This window comes from Aspergillus clavatus, genomic scaffold (assembly GCF_000002715.2).
Source record: "Aspergillus clavatus NRRL 1 1099423829802 genomic scaffold, whole genome shotgun sequence".
Classification (NCBI taxonomy): Eukaryota; Fungi; Ascomycota; class Eurotiomycetes; order Eurotiales; family Aspergillaceae; genus Aspergillus; species Aspergillus clavatus.
The window spans coordinates 2,057,236-2,083,540 of NW_001517097.1; the positions used below are offsets into that span (position 1 = coordinate 2,057,236).

The 26,305-nt window shown below is 53.4% G+C and overlaps 8 protein-coding genes across 8 annotated transcripts, besides 13 other annotated features; 5 read left to right on the top strand and 3 right to left on the bottom strand.

Annotated features, from left to right (window-relative positions):
* Positions 1-126: 126 nt before the first annotated feature.
* On the top strand, positions 127-5,282 carry ACLA_040280 (mitotic regulator LTE1; the record flags this gene model as incomplete). The annotated part of the gene is made up of 3 exons (XM_001271237.1): positions 127-491; positions 573-4,972; positions 5,035-5,282. The coding sequence occupies 3 exons, from the start codon at positions 127-129 to the stop codon at positions 5,280-5,282; spliced, it is 5,013 nt and encodes a 1,670-aa protein (XP_001271238.1).
* A 35-nt stretch (positions 5,283-5,317) lies between these two features.
* Positions 5,318-5,347: a microsatellite.
* Positions 5,348-5,957: 610 nt separating this feature from the next.
* Positions 5,958-6,008: a microsatellite.
* A 121-nt stretch (positions 6,009-6,129) lies between these two features.
* ACLA_040290 (DIL and Ankyrin domain protein) lies at positions 6,130-9,024 on the top strand (the record flags this gene model as incomplete). The annotated part of the gene is made up of 3 exons (XM_001271238.1): positions 6,130-6,322; positions 6,500-6,942; positions 7,030-9,024. The coding sequence occupies 3 exons, from the start codon at positions 6,130-6,132 to the stop codon at positions 9,022-9,024; spliced, it is 2,631 nt and encodes an 876-aa protein (XP_001271239.1).
* Positions 6,173-6,201: a microsatellite.
* Positions 9,025-9,086: 62 nt separating the features above from the next.
* Positions 9,087-9,114: a microsatellite.
* Positions 9,087-9,115: a microsatellite.
* A 354-nt stretch (positions 9,116-9,469) lies between these two features.
* Positions 9,470-9,497: a microsatellite.
* Positions 9,498-10,256: 759 nt separating this feature from the next.
* Positions 10,257-10,289: a microsatellite.
* Positions 10,290-10,984: 695 nt separating this feature from the next.
* Positions 10,985-12,256, top strand: ACLA_040300 (uncharacterized protein; the record flags this gene model as incomplete). The annotated part of the gene is made up of 1 exon (XM_001271239.1): positions 10,985-12,256. One exon carries the CDS (start codon positions 10,985-10,987, stop codon positions 12,254-12,256), a length of 1,272 nt encoding a protein of 423 aa, XP_001271240.1.
* Positions 12,257-13,365: 1,109 nt separating this feature from the next.
* Positions 13,366-13,391: a microsatellite.
* Positions 13,387-15,957, bottom strand: ACLA_040310 (putative TBC domain protein; the record flags this gene model as incomplete). The annotated part of the gene is made up of 1 exon (XM_001271240.1): positions 13,387-15,957. One exon carries the CDS (start codon positions 15,955-15,957, stop codon positions 13,387-13,389), a length of 2,571 nt encoding a protein of 856 aa, XP_001271241.1.
* Positions 13,613-13,645: a microsatellite.
* Positions 15,311-15,337: a microsatellite.
* A 69-nt stretch (positions 15,958-16,026) lies between the features above and the next one.
* Positions 16,027-16,069: a microsatellite.
* Positions 16,070-17,874: 1,805 nt separating this feature from the next.
* On the bottom strand, positions 17,875-19,294 carry ACLA_040320 (Mo25 family protein; the record flags this gene model as incomplete). Its single annotated transcript, XM_001271241.1, has 5 exons — positions 17,875-18,111; positions 18,182-18,451; positions 18,522-18,997; positions 19,067-19,127; positions 19,193-19,294. The coding sequence occupies 5 exons, from the start codon at positions 19,292-19,294 to the stop codon at positions 17,875-17,877; spliced, it is 1,146 nt and encodes a 381-aa protein (XP_001271242.1).
* A 427-nt stretch (positions 19,295-19,721) lies between these two features.
* Positions 19,722-19,756: a microsatellite.
* Positions 19,757-19,891: 135 nt separating this feature from the next.
* On the top strand, positions 19,892-21,764 carry ACLA_040330 (S-adenosylmethionine-dependent methyltransferase superfamily domain-containing protein; the record flags this gene model as incomplete). Its single annotated transcript, XM_001271242.1, has 4 exons — positions 19,892-20,129; positions 20,256-20,657; positions 20,718-20,955; positions 21,014-21,764. 4 exons carry the CDS (start codon positions 19,892-19,894, stop codon positions 21,762-21,764), a joined length of 1,629 nt encoding a protein of 542 aa, XP_001271243.1.
* Positions 21,765-22,000: 236 nt separating this feature from the next.
* Positions 22,001-23,129, bottom strand: ACLA_040340 (uncharacterized protein; the record flags this gene model as incomplete). Its single annotated transcript, XM_001271243.1, has 3 exons — positions 22,001-22,200; positions 22,229-23,070; positions 23,122-23,129. 3 exons carry the CDS (start codon positions 23,127-23,129, stop codon positions 22,001-22,003), a joined length of 1,050 nt encoding a protein of 349 aa, XP_001271244.1.
* Positions 23,130-23,392: 263 nt separating this feature from the next.
* Positions 23,393-23,421: a microsatellite.
* A 228-nt stretch (positions 23,422-23,649) lies between these two features.
* On the top strand, positions 23,650-26,297 carry ACLA_040350 (AAA family ATPase SEC18; the record flags this gene model as incomplete). Its single annotated transcript, XM_001271244.1, has 3 exons — positions 23,650-24,011; positions 24,066-24,378; positions 24,432-26,297. The coding sequence occupies 3 exons, from the start codon at positions 23,650-23,652 to the stop codon at positions 26,295-26,297; spliced, it is 2,541 nt and encodes an 846-aa protein (XP_001271245.1).
* Positions 26,298-26,305: the final 8 nt, after the last annotated feature.

A 26,305-nucleotide genomic window follows, 5' to 3' on the forward strand; every position in this document is an offset into this window, starting at 1 on the left:
ACTCCGTCTAGTTGACGCGACCGCCGCTGAGTGAGAGGTCGACACGACCATTTGGACGGTTGTCGCCTTGTCGTTCGATAGACAAGAATCCCTCAATTGCCCGCGGTCCTCTTTACATCCACAGCCATGGAGTCGGTGATCGCAGCGTCCCTCAAGTCGGATCTCTCTCCGACAGTACTGGAACGTGAATTCATGGTGAACGAACTACATCGTGCCGAGGACCGGGTTGCGGCATCCGCCTCGAATCTGCGACGCGCCCATACTGTCGCACAGGGAAGGAACATCGCGAACACAAACACTGGCGTGAGCGCTGCCAGGGGACAGGTTGCAACCTCGATCCTACGTGCCAAGGATAGCCATGAGGTGCTTCCAAAGCGTCCTGCTAGGCGCTTCGACATCCCACAACTTTCGCGTGATACCCTGGCTGGTGGAAGGGAACCGAATCACTTCACCGTCGGGAATGTCGGACAGAATGGCAAGATCTTTCTCAGGTATGACACGTTCCCAATGGGAGGAAGAGCTGGCAGCTCAGCGTATCACGAAGTGCTAATGCGACCTCGTCATATGTGCAGGCCGATTCAGAATCCGTCGCACAAAGAACACCATCTGCCTCCGCCCTTCCTTCCTCCTACGGCTCGGTCTCAGGACGAACGCTTTCTCCTGCCGACACAGTGTCACAGTGGTAATGGTCCGTCGAGATGGTCTAACTCGCAGCTTTCGGAGCTACGGCCGGAGTTCATACCAGAAGAGGGTTGTGAGGATGCAGATTCCACCGCGTCCGAGCCTGCGCTTTCGGAGGATAACCGTCACCACCATCCTCGCCAGCGAGCACAGTCGTTCTCGACCATTTCGGAGCAGCGGTCGGTGTCGGGTGCGCAGCGTCACGGTGAATTCCGGATCTCCATTGACCGGACCGACGATCGACCTAGATCTGCAGATGACTCGCTGCGTCCGACGCTGGATACACCAATCCCCCATTATCGATTGGGGACGCTACGGTTCAATACTGAAGGAAGCGCTGCGTTGCATAGCTCTATCTACTCTCGGACGTCCTTCTCGGACAATTTTCGTGTGTCAGGATTCCTAGCAGAAAGCTATAACGCCAGTACTGGCTCTCATGCCTACCTCGGGGACGCTTTGCAGTCAGGAAGGCCTTCTTTTGCTGCCTCTGTGTTCTCCGGCCAGCCGGCCATGGGATTGTCCCGAAACTCAGCTGCAACGGTGAACCCGATCTTTTACGAGTTGAAGGAGCCCATTGAACCCGCTGTCTTCGAGCACTTATCGTCCAAGATGGATCATGAGTCCGTAGTCCGCTATATTGCGGGTACGAAGGACATTGGCGCGGCCACGCCAGCTCGCCTGGTGGCCCAGATATCTTCCGAGTCCTTCATGGATTACGAGCTTGTATCGGATTTCTTCCTCACATTTCGTTCCTACCTTTCTTCCGGTAGTTTGCTAGCTCTCCTGCTGGCCCGGCTGCAATGGGCTATCAACCGACTTCAGGACGATGGGAGAATCATCCGCATTCGCACATTTGCGGCCCTCCGCCATTGGATCCTCAATTATTTCGCCGATGACTTTGTCCCGGATCATAGCCTTCGAACTCATTTCTGTGAGACCATTAACACGATGTATGATAATGTCAAGGCCCGAGAAGGAGGTGGGATGAGTGATCTCAAAATTTTGATTGATCTCAAACGCTGCTGGCACGGGAAGTGCGCTGGCTACTGGGAGTGGTCACCCGAGCATATCGTGCCAGATACTGCCATTTCCCCTGGTGGTTCTACTCTAGAAACGATACCGCTGATTGATTTCCGTAACGAGTACCAGGACACTATTCAGCATGAAAGGGGTCATGCGCTTCGGCATGGTGGCCAAGAAGTGCTGCCCATTGTTCAACAGATTCGGCACGACCGCAACAACTCCACAGTGACTGCGAGAAGCATGCCGGTATCAACGCAGAGTGACAATAGTGTTCAGGTTACCTCCTGTTCTTTACCGCCGAAATCTCCCAAACGCCTGTCTGTTCCTGTCGCCGCGTCAAAAGCACCTCATCCAGTACCCATCATACCTCCAAAATTTCTGTGTTCTCTACGAGCCTCACCAAATGCCTCGCCGATCATCGCAAAGCGCCATCCCTCCCAAAGTCATACGCACAAACGCAGTGGTAGCTTTTCCGACTCCGTACGGGACGACAGGTCACCGTTGTCCCCGCTAAAGCTCGAACAACAGACGGTGTTCTCTTCTCGGGAAGTATTAAACCTAGGAAGCCTGATACGTGGCGAGCTATACGCCCCGGCAGAGTCCTACATGACTATGTTAGCGCCGCCCTCTCCACCTCTGCCCTCATCGGTTATCAATCCGGCTATCGATCGGCGCAGCACGTTGAACGAGGGCAGTAAGCCTCCTACGTCGAGCTCAGGCATGAAGACTATCATAGGGTCCATTCGACGCGTTCTGCACAGCCGGAACGGACAGAGTATCTCGGCGCGTGCCATGAACGGCCACTGGAGTCCGACAACCCGTGGAAAGACATCAACTCTGCCTAACAACGTCGCCTTCGGGTCTGATCTTTACCGAGACAAGAGGTCAGCAGCGAATCCCAAACGACCAATGCGGATTGATATCCTATGTGATGAAGCCATGCAACAATATCGCCGTGCAATGGGAGAAGTTGAGACACCGCGGACAGCGAAGACTCCAGGTCTTGAAATTTCTGAGCAGATTGCCGCATTTGAACACGCCCAGCCAAGCCATCGTGCTACTCATTTCGACCATTCAAGGGCAAAAAGCCAGATCACCATGGGAAGTCAATCTATCGTCATCGTAGATGATACTGGCACCGGAGGTCCCGTCATGTCGGGGGCCGTAATGGCGCAGACAATAGGATTGGAAAGATCCCCTGGCTTTCTAGACGCTGCGGACACCCCAACAACTGTGAAGGCATCTTCCCTGCGCGTCCCATCTCAGCGAACCACTCTCGCAGAGGACCAATATTCACTGCCCATCTATTATGACGAAGCTGATCATGCGCCGCCCAATAATCGCATCTCGAGATTTCTTCGGGGTTCTGGGCTTTCTGATTCACGCCGATCTTTTTCCGTGGAGCGTTTCTCGGCGTCGTGGAAAAGAACATCGCCGTCTCTTCGTCTTCGCAAATATGCTTCTTTCCAGAGCGAAATTTCAAGGCAGCGTTCAGCCATGGCTCAAGAATGGCGACCGCCAGGTGCGGATACGGGAAATCCCGAAACGATCGCCGAAAAGCAAGTGGGACCGACACTTCGCCGGCGCCCTGGCGGGGACTTGCGCCAAATGCGCAATGGGGGTGCAGCATTGTCGCGCCCTGCTTCCGGCTCATATGCGTCTAGTTCTACGTACCGCAGTTCCTTCGCTGATAGTATGATCAGCAGGGCCAACGACGGCACTTCAAGGCCCCAAACGACCCTGATCCCTCCTAATCCCCGATATGAGTTGATTCAGACCCATTCGTCCCAAATAGTTCGGCGCTCGTTCGAGGCGGCTATTGCGCAATTCGCCCAGATCCCAGACGATGACGATGGGGGGATTGAGTCAGCATTGCTGAAACTGGAAGGAAAGTGGCCCGGTTCGCCGATCACTACTGGCAGCGATGCTGGATCCGCCGAACTGCTGCAGAGAAGCCAGGATCCGCGAGTTTTCAGACAGTCGGATTCTACCAAGTCGGGGATCGCCGGCAGACGGCATCACACTCTGCTCGGTAATAACCCGCCATATTCCCAGGTTCGTCCGCGGCTTGCGCCCCCCAGGTCTTACTCTGATTCCATTACATCGGAGTCGGGCGAGTCGTACAGCTCAATCCCGCTGCTTGAGCGGGGCCTGAGTGATGAGTCAATGAAGAAATCCAGTCTGGACCGTATTGCCCAATACCCTGTCATGCCTCCCCGTTCCGAGCTGGATCGATCATCGACTCGGAATGCGTCAGATGTGGAGTCATCCCACCCATCCATCGACATTTTCAGAAAGACAGATAGCCTTGAATGCATCCCGCGAGAATCAACGCTGCCGGTGCCCATGCCTGAGAGACTGAGAGCCAGAGGGGAACGTCTTTCGGGGCTTTCCTCTGGGATTTCAGTTGATGTGACAGATGCACAGGAAGTCTTGGATCAGCGTCTGTCACTCGACACACAGAGCTTGGCCGATGGATCCTTCGAAATTCCGCCGCATCCTCTAGCACACCCCCCTTCGCCGCCGATGACTATTCCCAATCCTCGTTCGGTGGCCTCCTGCACAGCGCCGATGGATTCTGCCCTCTTTCCAGCGCAGCCATTGACTCCGGACCCATCTCCTCGACATCGGAATGGCGGAAGACACAATATCCGCTCCGTGGACATGCGACAGGTCTCGGGTGACGTGCTTTCTCGATCGGAAGAGGACCGTCAGAACCATGATCTCCCCACAAGTGCGGATCTCGACCATATTCCTTTCATCCTCTCATGCCAATCGCAGGTCCTCGCTCAGCAGTTGACGCTGGTGGAGATGGCTGCGCTCAGTGAGGTCGACTGGCGGGACTTGGTCGATATGAAGTGGAGTAGCGGCTCGCCGTCCACACAAAATTGGGTGCAGTTCCTTACCGATGAAGAGCGCAGAGGTATTGACCTGGTGGTTGGCCGCTTCAACCTAATGGTGCGATGGGTGGTCTCAGAGGTCATTCTTGTGCGTCGGATTGAAGAGCGCGCCAGCACCATCATCAAATTTATCCATACCGCCGCCCATGCAAAGCGGATATGCAACTATGCGACGATGCTGCAGATTGCGATCGCGCTGTCATCTACCGACTGCTCGCGGCTCCACAAGACTTGGGCTCTTGTGCCACCATCGGACAGACGCCTCTTGCAAGACATGGAGTTGCTCATCCAGCCCGTCCGGAACTTTCACGATCTTCGGACGGAAATGGAAACGGCCAATCTGCAGGAAGGCTGTATTCCGTTTGTGGGTAAGTTTGTTATTGTTCGTCAATTCGTTCTATGTGGACATTTGTTGACTGATATTGTCTAGGACTCTATGTTCATGATCTTACCTATAATGCGCAGAAACCAGCGCAGGTTGCCAACCCAGCTGGAGAGCCTCTAGTCAATTTCGAGCGGTATCGTACCGCCGCGAAGATCGTCAAAAGCCTTCTTCGGCTGATTGACGCGAGCACCAAATATAAATTCGAGCCGGTGCCTGGCATTATCGAGCGTTGTCTATGGATTGCTTCGCTTTCGGAGGAGCAGATCCAGAAACGCAGCCGGTTACTGGAGTAAACCATTTGATACCCCGGTCATTGTTTCTTTTGATATTTTTTTGTTTTTTTTTTGTTTTTTTTTTTGGACATTTACTGGCGGCGTGAGCCCGTTGTGTTCAGCATGGAGGAGTTTTTTTTTCTCGTGAAGGAGCTTTGCTTGGTATACATGCGTCCTTGGGGGGGTTCTCATTTGCAAGCGATATTGGTCATTTCTGTGGGTGTGCGGATCTATATACGAGCGTCTGTTATGCCTCTTGCCTGTAAATTATATCTCTGCATCTGACTTGCATACTAGCATTTGAGAGGAATTGGGATATCTGAATGAGTTTATCGGTGGTGGCATCGTCTGGAAGTGCTCTGTAACCGTAGAGGGCGGGAAATGACTCCATATCCACCAGTCTTGGGATGAGATGATGAAACATTGGCAGCCAAAGGAAATTCAGGCTGCCGAGTAAGTAGTTAGGGACCATCAATAGTTGTTTCTCCTTGACACAGATTGTGTCAATCACTGCTTTTGTCAGAGAATAATAGAATAATATTACGAATCAGGGGCAGAACACCACCGACTTACAAAGTACCACGGAACTGCATCCACGGACATCGTGGGATCGACGTAGTCGTTCAACTCTCCATCCCACTTCCCTCTTGTCGTCTCCCACACCCACACTCCAACCTCCTCCCCGACGCTGCAGCAACATACACATACACATACACATCCCCATACCCATACCCACGCGCACACACAAAAGCGTTCTCGCATAGCAGCAGAGAAGGCTCTTCCCCATGGAGTTACTACTGACCAATCGACCCTTCTGACGCGCCTCCGCTCGATTTGCTGCTTTCACTCCGGGTGAACCACCCACGACATGGATCCGTCAGAGTCCCCCCGCGGGACGTCCGACGAGTTCAACAACCACAATCACAATCACAATCACAACCTTGATGACGAGCTCGCCGACCAGAAACCCAGAGTGCTGCCGGACGATCTGCCCACCTCGTTGGACGATCGCCGCTCCGTGCCCGTGTTTCAGGAGACGGAGATCTATGATGCCTGGCAAGGTGCGCCCTCCCCCCCCCCGGGTTCTTACGTTACTGCATTCCGATTGCGGTGTCGCAAGCCTCCCTCTTTCCTCCCTCCTCTCCTCTCCCCTCTCCGGCCCCGCGTGCCTGCACTGGATCAGGATGGGTTACGAGTATTGATATTGACTGAGAGACGTAATTTCTATTCTTCCACAGGCCAATCCCAATTCCTCACCACCCCTGTCGCCGCAAAACCGCTCAGCTTCAGCCTCGCGCTCGACGACCACTCCCACGACGACGAACATAACCTGCAAGCGCAGTACGGCCGCGGGCTCGGCGCCTCGCTGGACGACGACAATGCGTCGACGATCACCGCGCGCCTGGAGGACAGCGACGCCCGGTTGATGGAGATGCTGGCCGCGCAGGCCGCGCATCGCACGCTCGAGTCCCTCGACGCGGACGAGGACGCCATCGCGACGGACAACAAGATGCCTGACGCCGAGAAGCGGAGTATCCTGCAGCGCAGCCTGAATATGGCGGCGAGTAACGGCGATGTGGACCGCGTGCGGAAATTGGTGCAGGGCAAGGCGAGGGAGTTTGTGGACGTGAATATGCCCGATGAGGAGGGGACGGTGCCGTTGATCTATGCGAGCTGCTTTGTGCGTAGGTCCCTGTCTTTGCTTGTGGCTGCTTGTGCGGGTGTTTTGTATGCATGTGCGTCAGCTGGGCTAATGATTTGAGCACAGGGGCATCAGGACGTGGTTTCTGCGCTGCTGGGGGCGGGCGCCAACGTCGACCAGCAGGACCGCAACCAGTGGAGCGCGCTGATGTGGGCGATGACCAACCGCCATAAGACCATTGCGAAGATATTGCTGGATCATGGGGCGTCGCCCGATATCAAGTCCTCGTCCGGCGGGACTGCGTTTGACTTCGCGCAGCCTGGGAGCGAAATCTCCGAGTACCTCCATGAGAATGGCTATAATTTCGGTCCCAGTGCAATTGAGGATGATTTCTACGATTCCGGGTTCGCCCATAGCCGCTTCGAGGAAGAGATCGCGGAGAATGAGATGAAACGCCGCATGATGATGGAGGAGAGTGCTATCAACCTGGAAGTCGATCTGTCGAGCCTGGGGCTCGACGAGAAGTTCGAGGTGAGTTCGCAGATTCCGCACATCGTGCACGGGAAGTGCTTTGCTGACCGCGGTAAGCCGCTCGACGAGGACGAGCTGGAGGAAGAGCAGCAAGAGTTCGTCTGGGATCGATGCCTCAACGACCAGATGTTCGTATTCCAGGAGAACGAACTGGAAAGAATCCTCGATATCATCATCACCAACATGACCCCGCAACGCTCCCCAGCACAGAAACCAGTCCCGGCAAACCTCCTGTTCCTCAGCGCCCGATATGCCCATTACCACGCCAGCCCTGAATTACTGGCTGACCTCCTGAACTCCGCGACGGCGAAGATCAACGACGTTGTCGAACGCCACCAGTGGGATATGACTATTCTTGCATTCTGGATGTCGAACGCCACGCTGCTCCTTCACTACCTGAAGAAGGACGCAGGTCTGGTGGAGTCGACCGTGGAGTTCCAGCTTCACCTGGCGGAACTCATCAACGAGATCTTCATCTTGATCATCCGTGACGCTGAGCGTCGGATGAACAAGGTGCTTGACGCGGCGATGCTGGATCACGAGACGATCCCCGGCCTGGAGGACGTCCATTTCCAGAACGAATGGAACATTTTCCGATCCAAGAACAAGGCGAAAGCCCCCGAACCCGACGAGAAGCGTTTCCGGCCTCCGTCGCCGAGGCGACGAGCCCAGGTCTCGCCGCGGAACATCACCTCTCTCCTCTCATCTACCCTGTTTGTCCTCGACCTCTACGACGTACATTCCGTCATTACTACACAGATCCTGTCGCAGCTCCTGTACTGGCTCGGAGCCGAGCTGTTTAACCGGATCATGACCACGAAGCGATACCTTGCACGAACCAAGGCCATGCAGATCCGCATGAATGTGTCTACCTTGGAGGATTGGGCACGCTCCAACAACCGGCAGCCGGAGCACTTCGAGAATGGCTCGACGACGAGCACGGGGGATAGCACGATGGACAGCGCCCGCAAGCACCTGGCGCCGGTGATCCAACTCCTGCAGTGGCTGCAGTGCTTTTCTTCGCTGGGCGACGATCACGAATCCCTCGTGACCACCCTACTGCAGCTGCAACAACTGACTCCCGCGCAGCTTCTCCACGCGGTGAAATCATATCGGCCCGAAGTGGGCGAGAAGGGGCTCACAAAACAAGCCATGCGGTTTCTCATCGACCTCCAACGCGACCCGGACCTCCTGTACCGCGAGCAAGCTAAATTGCAGGGCGCGGCGGAGCCACCGGCGACAGAAGATTCACCGCAGACGGACGGTCGTCCACAGACCCCTGGACGGTCGGACCGGCCGATCAGCACGACTGGGCCCGAGTCCCCAGACGCATCGTTGCGCGGCATCGCATCACCCGGCTCTGTGGGCACATCTCCTCCACCAGGCGCAACATCCCGACTGGACGAACGCAACGGGTCCAACTCGGTGTTCTTGGACCCGTCACTCACTCTTCCCTTCTCCTTGCCCACCAGCACCGACATGTTGATCAGCTACGGCGCGGGATGGGGTGGAACCAACCGCGAACGCGCTCGCAAGTACATCCCCACGGTGCCCCCGGAAGTTCTGAGCCGCTTTGATCGCGAGGCGTGAGATGCGGATTGCTGGAGTGCATGCGACGCTTAGGATGACGTTGGTAGTGGATCGCGATACCCTTTTTTTTTTTTTTTTTTTTTTTTTTTTTGTGGAATCTAGAGATGAAGGAAAATTCCACGTATATACTATACTACTTCCTATCTGCATCATACTGTTGGTCCTGTTCTTTGTCGGGGGAGCCGAGGGGGTCCGTAGACCGTAGATAAGAGAGTAGACGGAAGCCGGCATTATTGGATTCATCTACAGAGTACATCAAATGAGTAGCTATTATGATCACCCGTCGAGTTACTGGATGTGGCCAAGTGACATCGAAGCTGGGGGGGGGGGGGGGACGATGGTTGGACTTTGGAGATGTCTATTCTAGATGAAACATGGCCAAATTCTGGGGAATTCCTATCCCCTCGATCGTCACTCCCTGGGCCGGATGAATGAATATAGGAGTTCCATGATGCCTATCCATGATGCCTATCCCTATCCCTATTCATCTAATCCAGAGAGAATCAATATAGGTAAAATCACAGCAGGAGTCAGAAAAGTTAATACGAATGAGGAGAAAAGAAGCGATTGTTGATCCGAACGGGACGAACTGCCCGGCTCGATCTGGCAGGACAAGTCACAGATCATCATCACCACGGCCGTTTGGTGGTGATATCACTTCCGAATCTGTGCGTCGATTGGACAGATCGCATCGACCTGCAGTTGACCAAGCGTCTCCTAGACTATCTATCTAGTACAGAGTAGGAAGTTAGTGTAGCCAGTGTTTCTTTTTTTTTTTCTTTCTTTCCTCTCCACTACTGTACTCTACTCTGTAGGAACTGGAACTGGCAACGGGACAGCCTCAGGCCGCGGTAACTTATCCAGAACAGGTGGGTACAACCATCCCTAAAGCAGACTAGCCGCTGCCCAACTAAGGAGAGGCGCCACTCCACAGCTAACCATACTGGGATAAGCGCCAACCCTATGCACCAAACTAGTCATGGCGGCCGATCCACTTTCGGCTCCGATATCCCCGAGAATACTCAGTTGCTGCGATCAACTGGAGTCATCCATCGCTAATCGACCGCGCTGATTCGTGAGTTTGGAGTGTTTGAAGGGGGACATCATGCAGGCTGGCTGGTTTGGGAAGTCACGGGCGGGAAGCTGACTTGTTTGGGCAAGTCGAGCTTTCCCTCTTCGGGTCCTTCCTATTCGGGGGATCTGGGGCGATCCGCATCAACAAACGCTTCGTATCTTTCCTCTTTCCTCTTTCCTCTTTCCTTTTTCTCCTCCTCCTCCTCCTCCTCCCTCTCTCTTCCTCTCTTTTCTTCCTCTTCTTTCGTTCCATCTGCGGAATCCTTTCCCGACTTCACTCGTTCCTCTACCCACGGTTAATCCCATCGGGTCAGGTCAATCGCATCTCATCGTTCCTCCCCTCCTCCCCCCCCCACCCCCCACCCGCCAACCATGAACCGCTTCCCCAGCTTTCCCCACGTCGGTTCTTCTGCACTCCAGATCAATTGATATCATTGATACCATTGATCCTTTCCTTTCAAGCCAGCCATTCTTGTCACCCTTGTATATTATCTCGTCCGTCACTCGTTTATGGTGGCATGACCGCACCGTTTTCCCGGATCATCGCTCGACGTCTTTGCCAATAGCGCCGTCTGACCCGTGTTTGGTTGGACTAGCCGATACACTGGCCATCCCCGCTTGAGCATAGCTCCGATCATTCCCACATCCGCAAGTCATGCTGCTCACTCTGAAACCTTCTGCTCAGAACAGGATCAAAGGTCCTCATGAGTACTCCATCGTTCAACAATCTGTTCCATCCCCGCGACCTCCGCTCGCTGCTGTTTCAGAGCCTCCCCCAGCTGCAGTGCCTTCATGTTTGGCTGCGGATCATTCTGTAGACTCCAATCGCAAAGGGCTGCCTCCTCCGCCGTTAATGAATCCTTCGTCGGACGGTGGTCGTTCCAGCATGAACCTGAACCCCATGAGTCAACTTCCTCCAGCTCCGCTCATATGTAACACCCCTGACGTGACGCGCGACTGGCTCCAGGCGAAAGCCGAGGAGGACCGACGATGGCAGGAAGAGGAGAAAACACGCCAGGAGACTCTCCGCCTGGAGCAGCGGAAGATTGAACAGACCATGCTCCGTGATTCACTACAATCTGGCGTGCCGCCCCATATGATCCCGCTCATCTTCGCAGGGATCAGTGCTGGTAGTCTGCCTCAGTCCGCGGTTGAACTGGTACAGCAGTATGCGGCCCAGAATACCGACACACGCACATCGGCGCCTCCCCCTGCAGCTTCGCAGCTGCCGCCGCCACTGTCTCTCGGCCAAAGACATCCGCCTCTTGCTATGCCCACCGATGTTTTGCGGGACTCGCGAGCTCTCCCACCAAGCCCGTACACAGCTCCATCAGCACACCAACAGCCGATCCCAGGTCCTGTACTCTCCCAGCCGCCCAATGCTCATCGACTCTCTCCCACCCACCAGTCTTTTGCGCGGCTCCCACCCGCAAATGGCCCTGCAGATGCCCGGGCTCCATCTTTGTCTCGTATCAACAACGCTGAGACACAATTGCCACATCCTCCCGTCACCCGGAACAACACACAATACGGCCCTGGCCCATCTTTACCCCCATCCCAACCTGCCGCTATCAAACCAGAACATCCCCATCCGCCACGGCAATCCCCTCCATCTCTGTATTTCCACCATTGGGTGCCTCCCGGTCACTCCCAGCCTGGTACACCGTCCACAAGGACTCACCATGAGTCTCCAGTGACATCCCAATCCCAGTCACAGCGACGATCTGAGTACCAGAGCTCTCCAGGTCGCAAAAGGAAGTCCCAGATTTCCCACCAGGCACCACCCCCTCCTTCCTCCCGGCCTTCAGATGCTCACTCGACATTACACCTGTCCCGTCCAGGTTCTCCGGTGACCGGCAATGGGGCTAATAGCCGCCCGACACATCATCGCCAACGCAGTGACGCATCGATTGCATATGACTCACGGATGAGGGACCGCCAGGATCCGGATCAACGAATCGTTCCACCGAGCCTGGCCCACCGCGCGTCTAGCTCGATGTCTTCAGGCGACCTGAGCCCAGAAAAGAGCCTATATCGAGGAGATATCCCCCCCGGCAACACAGGCTTGCCCACATATCAATCTCACGTTGACCGGATCATCAATTCGACCAAGGTCGAGGTTGACGTTGATAGATCGCCGCGACATCAGGGCCGATGATGATGAGCCCAACTCTTTCAGTGAATTATTAGTTTTGACTGACGCGCAGTGCGTGTCCTGTTTTGATCTCGATCTCATCTCTCTCATGAATAGCTAGGGAGTAGATCGATGGTCTACAAAAAAAAAAAAAATCAAAGAACCAGTTTCTTCATGTAATAGACGGCTTGCCGAGCCTGTTGGCATGTACAATGCGCTAGAAGCAGATACCTGGCTTGATTTACCACATTCTGTCCGAATGGCACCACTTGCACTCAGTTTTCGAGTAACAAACTCGCTTACTTGTCTACTTAACGGGAGGATGGTACAAGATCTTATAGCTGGCTAGTAGCAAATAGTAACCCGTTGATTGACCGGTCTATTGAGACTGAGACACAAACAAAAGAAGAGCCCAACATGACATGACAGAGACGAGCTCGTGCGGGGGTATCAGGATTAGAACTATGAACCGAAGCAGAATCAGACCAGATTTCGCAGGGACGATTACTTTCCCCCCCCCCCTTTTTTCTTTCCCATGAGCAGGACAGGATTAGATAGGGAAGGACAGAGGCGCAGTGCATCAAAGCGAAAGGAAATAAATAATAATAAAGAAAGGGATGAGGATAAAGAAAGTGCGTGAAATGATTTTAGGACGAATTAAGGAAAAGTAAAAGGTAAGCGAAAGGATAGGGTTGGTTGGTGGATGATTATTTTCAAAAAGGATTGAGTGATTAAGATGACTAGATGCGTCGTAGTGGGAGGTGTGAACGGTGTATTAGACATTCTCCCTCTTGTCTCTGCGTCTGGAAGGCTGTCGAATGCCAGTTGACACCGTGCTTGATGGCGTCCGCAGACGAGGGGAATGAGGGTTGACTTTGGAACTTTTGGATAGCGAGTGATGATGAATGAGGAGGCGGCCGTTAGGTGGGATTTTGAATTATATGCTTCGAGAGATGGGGTCTTCGAAGCCGAATGAGTCGGGGGGTTGGGGGGCTGGATAGTTCGTCATTGATGTGATCGTTGAGGTTGAATTATATTAGAGGTATGTGTGTGTGTGTGCGTGCGTGCGGTATCCTACCCGGGAAGGGTGAAGGATCATTATGGTATTATAAGGATATCAGGCGAGGCGAGGGTCATCGTCATCATCATCATCATCATCCCCCCCTCTTGCGCCGGTGGACTTTCCATTCCGCCTTAGCGACGCGCATGAAGAGCTCGACATCCTGGATCGGCACCCAGCTGGTGAGCACCTTCATTGCATTCTCAAAGTCCGACTCGAGGATGATCTCGCGCATGCCGTCGATGAGCGCGGCCGAGGTCGCGTGGAGGATGTCCAGGCCCCTGCCGAAGGCGCTAGTGCCTTGCGGGTCGGGGTTCGTCGTAGTGGTGGTGGTGGTGGTGGTGGCGGCGGTGCCCTTGCCGGGCGGATCCTCCGCGTCGCCGAGGAGCATGAAGACGTCCCAGACGCGAAGCTGGGCGGGGAACGGAATGGAGTAGTTGAATAGTGTTAGGTACCAGCGGGTCCCGTAGGCGGTTGGCGGGATTCCCAGCTCGTTGAGTTTCGCGGCGACCTCGCCCGCGTCCAGCCACTCGCGTTCAAAATCGCCAAGGGCTTCCAAGAGGCCGGAAAAGCCGGACTGGTATAGACGCTCGAGCCCGCGCAGCTGCCAGAGCCGGACGAGCATGATGAATGCGTGCTCCTCGTCGTAGTAGGCGAGGAGAGTCGCCGCCAGCGCGGCCATGCCCTGGACGTAGCCTGTGTCAGGGAAATAGAGGGACATGGCGTGCAGCACACGGAACAGGAGCCGTTGGCCGCCCCGGTAACGGCGGCGGAACATGATGTGACTGGTGATGGTCCGGGGAACGTCGATGTCAATCTGGACATCGTCAGGCGATGAGATGAACTGGAACTCGTTGAACGCCTCGATGAGCGCCTCCTCCGTCGGGCTGTCGCTGCGCCGCTTGGCGCTCGCTTCCAGAAAGGCGTACCACGCGGTCGCGCGCCATCGGTCGGGGATCCCCTTCCATGTGCGCTCGATGAGCTTCGAACTCTGCGTGTCGAACTCGAAAGTCATCCCGCCACCGAGCCTGCTTCTCCTCGTTGGCCGGGCCATCTTGGTCCACTTGTCTTCTCGCTCCCACTCCTTCTTACGCATAGCACGAGCAGCGGACGAGTCCCGTCCAGCTCCCGCAGCCACCACATTGGCCGGCAGCGTGAGCATGTCCGCCGCCTCATCCTTGAACCGGCGGTTCCGGTTGTGCGGGAGATGGTTGGCCGCCTGTCGGAACCGCGAGGTTGACCGTCGCAGATTCGAGCTATAAGTGCTCTGCGACGATGATGGTCGCATTGTAGGAGCGGATGACTTCCGCGTTGGAGACCGACCCGAGAACGGTCGGTTGCCTGCGAGGGTGGACGTCGGTCGAATGGAATGCTTTCGCCGTGGAGTCTCGGATGCAAGCAGCAGACTGGTAGAAACGCGCTGGAGCGGATTATGGTCCGTCCCGTCGCCCGAATTTTGTGTGGTGGTGCGGATGAAGCCATACCGATCCACGTCGCCTGCCTTGATGTTTTGCCAGTATTCAATCCCGCCCGCCAGCTCGTTGGGCTCTCTCGCAAGAGCGCACGGGCTGCTGTCTGGCTCGATCGAGGACCCACCGGCACTCGCACCACTCGCACTTGGCCCAGAGACAGCGGATATCTCGGTAGACGTGGGCGCAACCTCCTCCCACAATACCCCGTTCTCCAGCGCGAGAGACTTGGCCACCTCCGAGTCGGTCACGTTCTCATCGCCTTTCTCGTACATCAACCTCACCCGTCGCGAAAGCATGTCCTCATCCGCCGAGATCGCCCGGCTAGGAATGCTGCTTGTCCTCGCGCGAAGATACGATGGGGGCTTCACCCGCCGTCGCTGTGTGCCACAGACGTCCGTCTCTGCGCTATTCTGATCCGTTGAGACCCTGGACACACTCCCTTCACCTTTCTCCTCTGACGTTGGTTGTTCCTGATCCTCAGGTATCGGTGGCGCTAGTTCTAGCCCCTGCTGCTGCACTTGTTGTTCCTTCTCTTCCTCGTATTCTTGCTGTTGCTGTTGCTGTTGCTGCTGCCTCTGTCGCGCCTCATGCTTGATCAAACTCCCACGCTTCGAAAATCGCATAGACTGCGTGCCGAGACCCTCAAGAGACCCCGTAGGGATATCGAGCGAAATCTTGTTGAACGGAGTCTCGATCTGCGGGACAGGCGGCGGCGACTCCGGTCTCCTGTCAAACTCCCCCGACAATTTCCCTCTCAACTCGCTCCATTTGCGCTCCGACCACCGCGACCCCGGACGGGAGACCGGCCGCGCACTGGCGTCGTTGACGGTGATACTCGGTATACTCCGCAAGGACCGTATGCTGACCGCGGAATAATCATCCGCGGGGGGCGTCAGCCGCTTCTCCGTTGCGATTGAAGGTGAGGGCGCAAGTCCTGAATCTGCGCTGTCATTCCGACGCGACGCAAGCGCCGCCAGATCCGATTTCCCACCGGCATCATCAGACGATGCGCTCGTCGACGCCGGGTTGTTCTCTGCGCCGAGGGTGTAGCCATGGGGAGTCGACAGTGAGGTGGATCGGGTGGCCCCAGAAGCTGTGGCGGCGACGGTATCCTCGTAGCGAAGGGCGTGGAAGGGCGAGAGAGCTTCCGTCATAACGACGGTGGGCACCGAAGAAGAGCGTTTGTCCGCCATTATCCTGGCATTGCTTGCAGCATCGGGGTAGGTTTTGTTGTCTCGTAGCCTCGTAGGATTTTATGCGTCCTTTGTTTCTTTCTTTCTTTTTTCTTTCTTTTTTTTCTTCTTTGTTGTCCTTCTGTGTCTTCCGGGTGGGATACGCCGTTCGCAGGGGGGGGGGAGAGAAATATGGGGGAGGGGGGAGAGGAGAGGCGAAAAGTAAGTCGACTCGAGCTCGCGCAACAGGGGAGGAAAAGTAAGTCAAGAGAGAATTAACAGTGGTTCAAAGGACGAAAGGAGTGAAAAGGAATGACAAGAGCACAAGGGATCCTGTGCAGCCAAACATGACCGGCCGGTCTCGATGAGAATAATAATATGAAAGAGGACGGCAGGACACAAGAGACTAGTTGGTAGTAGTCCTTGTTAGAACTCGGTAGCAGGTCAAATGGACCGCGGCTCCCCTGCGCTGGATGCTTGGCAAGGAGGATAAGCTTCACTTCTGCCTTGAATCGAATCCAGGGGGGGGGAGATGGATAATTGACATCAAAGGGTAGAGGAAGGTGGGCGGAAAAGTGTAGTGTAGAATGAAGATAGATAAAGACTGAGGGGAGTGGTGGTGGATGGGGATTTCCGCCGCTTTTTCTCATCCTCTTGCTGGGTTCTTTCTGCAACCATAGCCTGATTGATACTCTGTACTATCTAGTAGGTATCTACTCCGTTCACTCTCCAGTCTCCAGCCAATGATTCAAAATGCAATTTATCAGGTAAAAAATATTCAATGCAGGGATCAACAAAGGGGGATTATTTTCAACTACGCATGTCCCACTTCGGGCTGTAGTGCAGCACTCCTCCTACCTAGTCTACTGTCTAGTACGTACCATGGAGTACTAAGTTACTCACTACTCTCTACTAGGCTACCAGCTCAGTCGTACCTTGACTAGAAGCAAGTCCTGGTGGGTCACTGTGGGTTGGATGACTATTGTTATCACGGCTGGCATTGGGCTAACGACTTGGCAATTTGACAGTTTCTTGTGACGATGGATCGTTGGCAGCTGGCCGGACATGGTCGACGACCTGGTGAACCGTGTATCGACGACTTCTGATCCACAAACGCCCATATGAATGGCGGATGGGGTACGCCATTGCATCGCAATCCATAGAATACTGAGGGAAGGCTGTATTACGATGTGCCTCTGTGGAGCTCATTGATTGCATGGACAACAAATCTAGATCATCTGTTGACTGGAGCAAGTTGTTGGCGCAGAGTCATGACATCGACTGGGCGAGAGACAAGATCTGATCGAGAGATCAAGAGATATCGAACAACCACGAGGGGGCCGTTATGACCAGTGAGTGTGACCTTAATATCTGATCCCGTTGTCATGGCATTTGAATGTCAATATTGTCGATCATCATCCCTTGAATCTCTAGAAACAAAAGTTCGCGGAAAAGGTTCCCCTTGCAATCAACCATCGCCAATGGTGGGCTGCCGGAAGTTTCTTCCATGGACATTGTCAAAGGGGGCCATACTCCATAGTCATAGCGATCTACGATCTACATCTTGCAGATGAATGCAAGGTATGGCGCGGATGGCTCCTTTCCTGCCTTCTGTTGTTGTTTTTCTGTTTTGGGTCCTTGTTCATATCAAACGTAATCTCAGCCAGATCCTAGATACACAAACACACACGTGCACACACTATTAACTCCGAGAAGGCCATATGCCAGCAGGCCATCAATGCAATAGGGAGCGCCGGGCCATTACGAACAGTCCTGCTGCAGTCACAAAAGAGCGAGAGAGAGAGAGAGAAAAAAAAAGGGGAAAAAAAAAGAGAATAAAATGACGAGTAGAAAAACGGAGGGGACCGACGAGATCTCTAAACATCTCTCCTACGTAGTCTGGTGCTTCGAAGAAAGTGATATCGCGTTATCCTTCCATTAGGCCGTGGCGGTGTTGACTCGTGATCGCGACGGCTCACGCGCGGAGCGTGTGGGCTCAACGGGCTCCTGGGGGAGCAGTTCGATCTGGCGAACCAGGAAACTCTTCTCGTCGGTGAACTGATCATCATCCGTGCGATCCATAAGGAATTTGGGAAGGAATTTGAGCAAACGCTCCCGGTTGTTGATTAGAATGCGCTGCACCGCCACGGATTTGTTGGGATTGGCAACAAATACCTATGCCACATTCCTTGTTAGAAGACCCCACGGTTCGCTGTTGGAGGGGGAGGGGGAGACTTCTATGTACCTTGAAGACGTGAAATCCCTCATATTGGATCATCTTGCGATCGTCTTTCAGCAACTGCATACATAGTTTCAGATTTTCTCCGCTGTCCACGTAGGCCATCATCACGCTGTAGTTGGCGCGGTCGAGCAGGATTTCTCCGAGAAGTTTAATGCTCTGCCGCTTCGTAACGTATGAGCTTGATTGGATGAGCGCATTGAAACGGGAGAAGACGAGATCGAAGTTAACGGTCAGGTATGAAGTTACGAGACTCTTGTGACGGGTGAGAATGTCCTGTGCCACGACGACTGATATGTTATCACTGTCCGAGCATATCTGATCCATACCGAAAGGTGCTGCTTACCCTGAAGGTTGTAAAGGAATCGGCGCTCACTTCGAAGCTGCTCTTGTCGATCCAGTGGAAGAACCTCCAGAAAATGCCATTGCCTTTCTGAGGGACATCCGGATTGACCTGGGTCAGTCGGATTGCCGGTTGACCCTCGGTCGACTGATCGTACAGGATGATGGCGGCGCACACGTCGAACTTGAGTGCCTCTCTTAGAATGGCGCCACATGGCATCGTGCTTTCTGGCGAGTCGTAGCCTCGACAGAGCTCGACAATGATTTCCGGACGGTTATGAACAATATACGAGATAACAGGCGGGTCGCCATGGTTGCCTTGTGCGGGTTTGAAACGAAGGATATGGGAGAATATGGTTTGCGTATCTTTCCGGGCTTGGAAGGGGAGATGACGAAGGTTGCGGGCCAGGTCGTATAGTAGATCTTCCTGAACGGTTGCTTGCACGAGTGCATGTACTTGATCTGGCGCTGTTTCCATCTCTAGAAAAGTCTGGATTAGCATCTCTCGTTTACTGTCTGTGTGATGGTTTGATACATATCTATACGAACCTTGAGTCCCTTGCACGATCACTTTCATTTGCGAAAGTTGCTTGGCCAATTCGTCTTCAATCTGTATAAAATTGTCCGTAAGTCACAAGATCGACGTCAGCAAAATAAAGAGCGCAAAAAGCCGACCTTGGGAGCAGTTGGCGCTTCACCCAGTCTCATCAGCAGCTCCTTGATTGTTCTGACAACATCCGAGGGCGGCCGTGGCCGATTGCGCCAGAGGAACGCCATTTCTGTAGTTTATGAATAGAAGGAAACGCGAGGCACAAAAGAAGGTTGAATGTTGAACAAAAAAAAGAAAGAAAGCTGGTGGTAATTAAGCAGACAAAGAGCTCCTTAGTGAACAAAGCAATTGATCCCATGCGGAGGGGGGGATAAGATAGCAATCAGCACCAGCCTTGTCTCTCCACCAAGGGAAGGTGAGAGAGATAGAGAAACAGGATGGAGAGGCTTTGTAGGTCGAAACAACGGATGGAGTTGAATAGTGTAGACGGTCAGAATAATAGGATGATGTGAGCAGTTCGTAGTTAGCTCCCTCCACACTGTTCGATGTAGTTCAGCTGGTTCAGCTGATTCTGGCGGAGAATAAACAAAGTCCGTCACCAGCGAAAGAGAGAGCGGGGCAACCAGGGCGGAGTTCTTCTGGTGACGCCTCATCTTTCTTTTTTTCGTTTTTTTTTTTTTTTTTTTTTTCCCCGTTTCCGATCCCTCACTCACTACATCGAGACCTCCCATATACAGAGGCTCATTTCTGTGATCAATATCGTCAATTGTTTCTGATACCTCGTTTAATTTATATATATTTATTTGTGAACCCAATCTGGAACAATGTCTGCCGCAATGCCTTCCGATCGTCCTCCCAGAGACCAAGACGCTCTGTCTACAACATCCGAGGACTCGGATCTTAGCAACGAAGAGGGATGGGAAGATGTTGAGCCTGAGGAGGAAGAGACACAGCCCGTCGTTGGCTTGTTCTCTGAGAAGGTCTATCCCGATGTGAACTCCATGCTGCAAGAAGCGAAAGACAAACATGGCTTTGATCTGCGGGGTATTCGCAAGGCGTTTGGTATGAAGTCAATCAGTCTCTGGTCATTTGTGCGATCTCATGAAACATCAGTGCTTTGTGCTTGAACCTCATTTGAACTGTTTATTCCACACAAAGAAAGACTAACCAACCTGCTCTGGCCGCTAGACTTGGATTTCCTTGGCACTATCAAGCTGGTCAACTACGTTCGGTCTCAAGTCAAAGATGGAAACATGACTCCCGATGTCTCTTCCAAAGAAAAGTTCGACGACGATGCCTTCTTGAAGCCGGTCCTTGCGGACGACGCTCTTCTGTACAGCCTGGACGACATTGAAGAGGAAGACTCCACGGCAGCCGGTACTACAGAGGCTGAGCGACAGGTGATTGAACTGCAGGAGGAGCTCGAGCGCCTACAGAACCAGTTCACCGAGTACAGAATCGCGGTACAGAAGTCATTGGAAGAACAACTGTCAAAGGATGATGATATGCCCTCCAATGGCCCGTCCGCCAAGGCGAAGACCCAGATCGAAGAGGCCGACTCGGACTATTTCGTTTCCTACTCGTACAATGGTAGGTTCTCTCCGCTCATCCAATAAATATTCCGTGCGCTAACCAGCTCTTTCTTTGAAGCTATCCACGAGTCCATGCTCAAAGATACCATTCGTACGGACTCCTACCGCGATTTCATCTATGACAACAAGCATCTCTTCAAAGATAAAGTCGTGCTCGACGTCGGCTGCGGAACCGGCATTCTTTCCATGTTCTGCGCCAAAGCCGGTGCCAAGAAGGTCATCTCTGTGGACAACTCCAATATCATCGATAGAGCCAAGGAGATCATCTACACTAACGGCTTCGGCGATGTGATCACGTATGTATCTCCCTTTCATGATTATCTGGACATGGCAATCGCTAACCTCATGGCTTAGATGCATCCGTGGTAAGATCGAGGAAGTAACTCTGCCAGTTCCACAAGTCGACATCATCGTCTCGGAGTGGATGGGCTACTGCCTCCTTTTCGAGGCCATGTTCGACTCGGTTATCTACGCCAGAGACCGCTATCTCGCTCCAGGAGGCTTGATGGTTCCTTCGCACGCCACCCTGCGTATTGCTCCCTTCGCTGATGCCGACCTCATCTCCTCTCACATCTCGTTCTGGGACAATGTATATGGCTTCAAGATGGGCAGCATGCGCACCAAAATTCACGACGAGGCACTCGTCCGCAGCGTGCAGCCTGCCGCAATCCCTGGAACCTCTGACGTCTTCCTCGAATTGCCTTTGCACTCCATCACGGTGGACGAGCTCTCCTTCTTGAAAGACTTCCAGGTCACTCTGAATGAAGATATCGATGTCCTCGATGGCTTTGCTATCTGGTTCGATATCTTCTTCATGCCTTCGAGAGACTCTGTTGTGCCCAAGGATGCCGTCCCTTCGGACATGCAAAAGAAGGGCTTTGTGGCTTTCACTACGGGTCCCTATGGACAGGAGACCCATTGGCAACAAGGTGTTCTCCTCATTGACCGTGAGAACAAGAAGGCCGTTGCCTTGAAGAAGGGCCAAACCATTACCGGAAAGGTTGGCTATCAGAAGAAAGAGGAGGGTTCGCGCTCGCTAGACATCACCATCGAGTGGGACGCGCAAACCGGCGAGAAGGGAACCCAGCAGTGGGCTCTTCAATGAGTGATGATGTCCCCCCAAAAGTTTTGTCAATTATTGTCTTATATGAATTATGCCCCTTTGGTACATATTGCTGAGGAATATGGGCCGCCCAATATGATGATTGAATCAATCACTTGTAAGAAACCATAAATGGCACCGGGTTTCGTTGCTATGTCCGCTGCTGCCGACGGTCCTTTGTAGCTAATGATATTGATTCTTGGTGCATCTGAACGTGATGATTTGGGCTGTAAGATAGATCATTCACGCGACTGGGTCTCATGAGCATGCCTAGTAGTTCTTTCGCTCATGATCATGACGATCGCGGTGATGGCGCGAAGGAGACCGAGAACGATGGTGCCGGCGTGAACGTTCGCGGCTCCTATCTCGATGATTTTGACGTCGACGATGCCGATGCGCCCTTTTTGAATCTTCGTGATGTCTGTCAGATCCATCCAACCTGAAATTGTCAAGGCTATCATCCGCACTAGACGCCGGCGATCGGGACCGCGAACGTCTTCTCCGATGACGCAATCGTTGTTTCTCCGCTGCCCTCAGAGCTTCTAATTCTCGACTTCTTTCCTCGTTCCATTTCTTCCGCTCAGTTTCGACCGACTTCAACTGACGAACACCTCTCTTCATCATCGCAAGCGGGTCGTTGGCATCTAACCGGGCCCTCTCTCTTTGTTGCCTCAGAGGGTCCTCGTTACCCCAAACATCCTTCTCAGGCATGGCATCAGGTGCCAAAACGTCATTGCCGGAAGCAGAGTACCACGGCTTCTGCCCAGCCGACTGACGATATCCAGCTGCATTCGAGAAGCGCATAGTGTACTGATCTTCGTAACTCCGGTTCTTCTCAGCCCGCTCCTTTTCGGCATCTGTATTCTTCTCCGTGGGCTTTTGTGCCACCTCGGTAGGAAACAGGTTGATATGCCCCGCGCTATCCAGAATCGGTGCGTCGCTGGTCCTGGGCGCAGCGAGCTCCTCCCGCTTCGTAAGCATCATCTCGGCATCCTCCCTTGCAAGTCTGATATCTCGATCGGTGTCATTTTCCCCGGCCAGTCGCCTCCGCTTCCTGTGTCCTCCAATATCTTCCCTATGAGATTTGTCACGTCGTGAGTCGGACCGCACCGAGCGCGGGGGTGGTGGTGGGGTAGAGGGCCGTTCGCCGCGGAGGATCTGAATTCTGCGCTCGGCATCAATCTCTTGCATGTGCCGTTCTTCTTCCTCTTCTCTGGCTTTGGCTTGCGCTTCGTCGCGCCGGACGCGAGCGATGTTTTCTGGATTGTAGACGTTCCATGACTTCTTCCCCAATAGATGACTATTTGATCTGTCAGTAAGATGATCTAGACGTGTACAGAAAAGAAGCAGATTAACTGACAGAGGCATGATAAAGTAGTTCTATAGAAGGAATCAAGAACGCCACGGTTGTTTCAGATGTCTTTGGGCATTGACGAGAGTCCTGAGCATGGCTGGTTGAAGCTCCCCTGCGACGATAAGTTGATAAGAGTGGATCGTCTTCGGCTTCAGCCACGGAGCTGCACGGGCCGATGTGGCTAAGTCGGAGCTACGTATATGGAACATGGAGGCCTTGGTTGGCTGCTCCAGACTATCTCCAACTCACCATCATCCCTCTCTCCCTACTACATACGTCTCTTCCTCTCTCTCACTCTCTCTCTCTTTTCTTTTAATTGATTTACTCTCATAAGTTTCTGATCTTTCAATTCTCTCTACTGAGATATATCTTATTCTTCTTCTTCTGTTACTCTTGCACATAGGCTAGCTTACCTTGGCGGTTGCCACATCTTCAATCTAGCTAGCCATACTACACTTCACTTGCGCCTAACCAACCTCCCGCCTCATCCGACTCTCGACTCCTTCTCAAATCTCCTAAACCCTCTCGTTCGAGATGTTTAACCGAAACAACCTTCCGTCGGTGCCAAATCCTTTCTCAAGTCGTCCATCCTCCAGAGGCAACGCGGGTCCTGGTCAAGGAGCTCCCCCACTTCCACAAAGAGACGGGTACACTACCGGACAACCACCCGTCGGTGGCGCAGGGTATGAGAAATCGTCGCATCAGTCCGATCACGATGTTCAGATGACTGATGCGAATGCGTATTCAAGGGGATATGGGACTCCATCACCCAGACCAGGGTACTCACAGATGCCTCCAAGGAATCCCGGAGGGGGAAGATCGCCAGATGTTTCTTCCCAAGTATGGGAGCTCCGCCCTGCGAAGAGCCCCGATAACACCTACACCTTCGGAAATTTGTAAGTTTGTGCTGCTTGCGAGCTGAATATAAGATAGAACTAACAACATGTCAGGGTGGCGGTCTCAACAAAAGATTTCCGGCCTCCCCGTGACGGTCTCGACCTTCTCCTTCTTGTGAACGATCTCTATGTCTTTACTGCTCGGCCCCTCGACGGCTTCCCACCCGGACATATCAGCATGTCGGATCCTCAGCGAACGTGGGCAGGTGTTGCTTTCACCGATGCCGTCAAGGCTCAAATATATAACCCCTTCAGCCAGGGTGGACAAGCGTATCTTGGGGCGGCGGATATTGAGATTGGCTTCGCAGGGAAGAAGCGAGTCGACACTCCGTACGACCAGGATGATTTGAGCAACGCTGTCATCAGGGTAAGTTCCTGATCTTTCATGGCTTGCGCAGTGTTCTAACTTAAGTTCTGCAGACTTTTGAAAATCAGATCTTCGCTCCGGGTCAAAAGATTCTGATGGACCATAAGAGCATACCTCTTCTGCTGACCGTCAAGACTGTCCAGCGAATTGGTCTTACCTCTGAAAAAGCCCCCGCTGGACGCGTCGAGACGGACCCGACTGCGAGGGGTATCCTAACGCGGCATACTCAGATTACCTTCTTCAAGGATGGCCGCACCGGTATCAACATGAAGTCTTCGAATCGCCGTCCCGCTGCAAACGCTATCATTACTCCCGACTTCAAATTCGAGGATATGGGAATTGGTGGCCTTGATGCGGAGTTCAGCACCATCTTCCGTCGCGCATTCGCATCCCGTATCTTTCCTCCGGGCCTGGTTGAGAAGCTTGGTATTCAGCACGTGAAGGGCATCCTGCTTTATGGTCCTCCGGGAACAGGTAAAACGTTGATTGCACGACAAATTGGAAAGATGTTGAATGCGAGAGAGCCAAAGGTCATCAACGGTCCGGAGGTACTGAACAAGTTCGTCGGTCAATCAGAAGAGAACATTCGAAAGCTCTTCGCCGACGCAGAGAAGGAGTACAAGGAGAAGGGCGATGACAGTGGGCTTCATATCATCATCTTCGATGAACTGGATGCTGTGTGCAAGCAGCGTGGTAGTGGAGCAGCGGGTGGCACTGGTGTCGGAGACAGTGTGGTGAACCAGCTGCTGTCGAAGTTAGATGGTGTCGACCAGCTCAACAACATTCTTCTGATTGGTATGACCAACAGAAAGGACATGGTCGATGAGGCCCTGCTGCGACCCGGCCGTCTAGAAGTCCACATGGAGATCTCTCTTCCAGATGAGAAGGGACGTACCCAAATTCTTAAGATCCACACTCAAAAGATGAGAGACAACAAAGTTATGGATGACGACGTTGATTTGGCCGAGCTCGCGCTTCAGACGAAGAATTTCTCAGGAGCTGAAATCGCCGGTCTCGTCAAGTCGGCGTCTTCGTTCGCCTTCAGCCGGCATGTCAAGGTCGGAACCATGGCTGGCATCAGTGAAGATGTCGCCAATATGAAAGTGAACCGGGCCGATTTCCACCATGCGTTGGACGAAGTCAAACCCGCCTTTGGTGTGTCCGAGGAAGAGCTTTCCAGCCGTATCCAGTACGGCATTTTTCATTACTCTCCTATGATCAATGAAATCCTGAAGGAAGGAGAGCTTTTCGTAAAGCAAGTCAGCAATGCCGAGTCCTCGCCGCTTTTCTCTGTTCTATTGCACGGCCCCACTGCAAGTGGAAAGACTGCCCTCGCCGCTCGAATCGCCATTGACTCTGGTTTCCCCTTCATCAAACTGATCAGCCCTGAGGATATGGTTGGTTTCAGCGAAATGGCTCGTGTTCAGCACATCAGCAGGATTTTCGACAATGCCTACAAGAGTCGCACAAGTGTCGTTGTCGTCGACAATATCGAGAGAATCATCGACTGGGTGCCTATTGGTCCTCGGTTCAGCAACACAATTCTCCAAACTCTGATGGTCTTTTTGCGAAAGCAGCCTACCAAAGGCCGCCGATTGTTGATACTTGCGACCACAACAGAGCGCGCGGTGCTTAAGCAATTGGACCTATACAACTCATTCAACGCGGACATCATGGTACCGAATGTCATGACCTACGACGAGTTGCGTTACATCATGGAACAGTCCGGTGCGTTTGAAGATTCTGAGATTGATCAAGCACTGGAAGAAGTTGGTGGTCTTACCGAGGATAAAACCATTGGTGTTGGTGTGAAGAAGGTGCTGTTGGGCATCGAGACGGCGAAACAGGACCCTGATAAGGTGGGCCGGTTTGTTCGTGTGCTCAACCGGGCGATCGAGGAAGAGCGGACTTTTGAATAGAGTGGTCG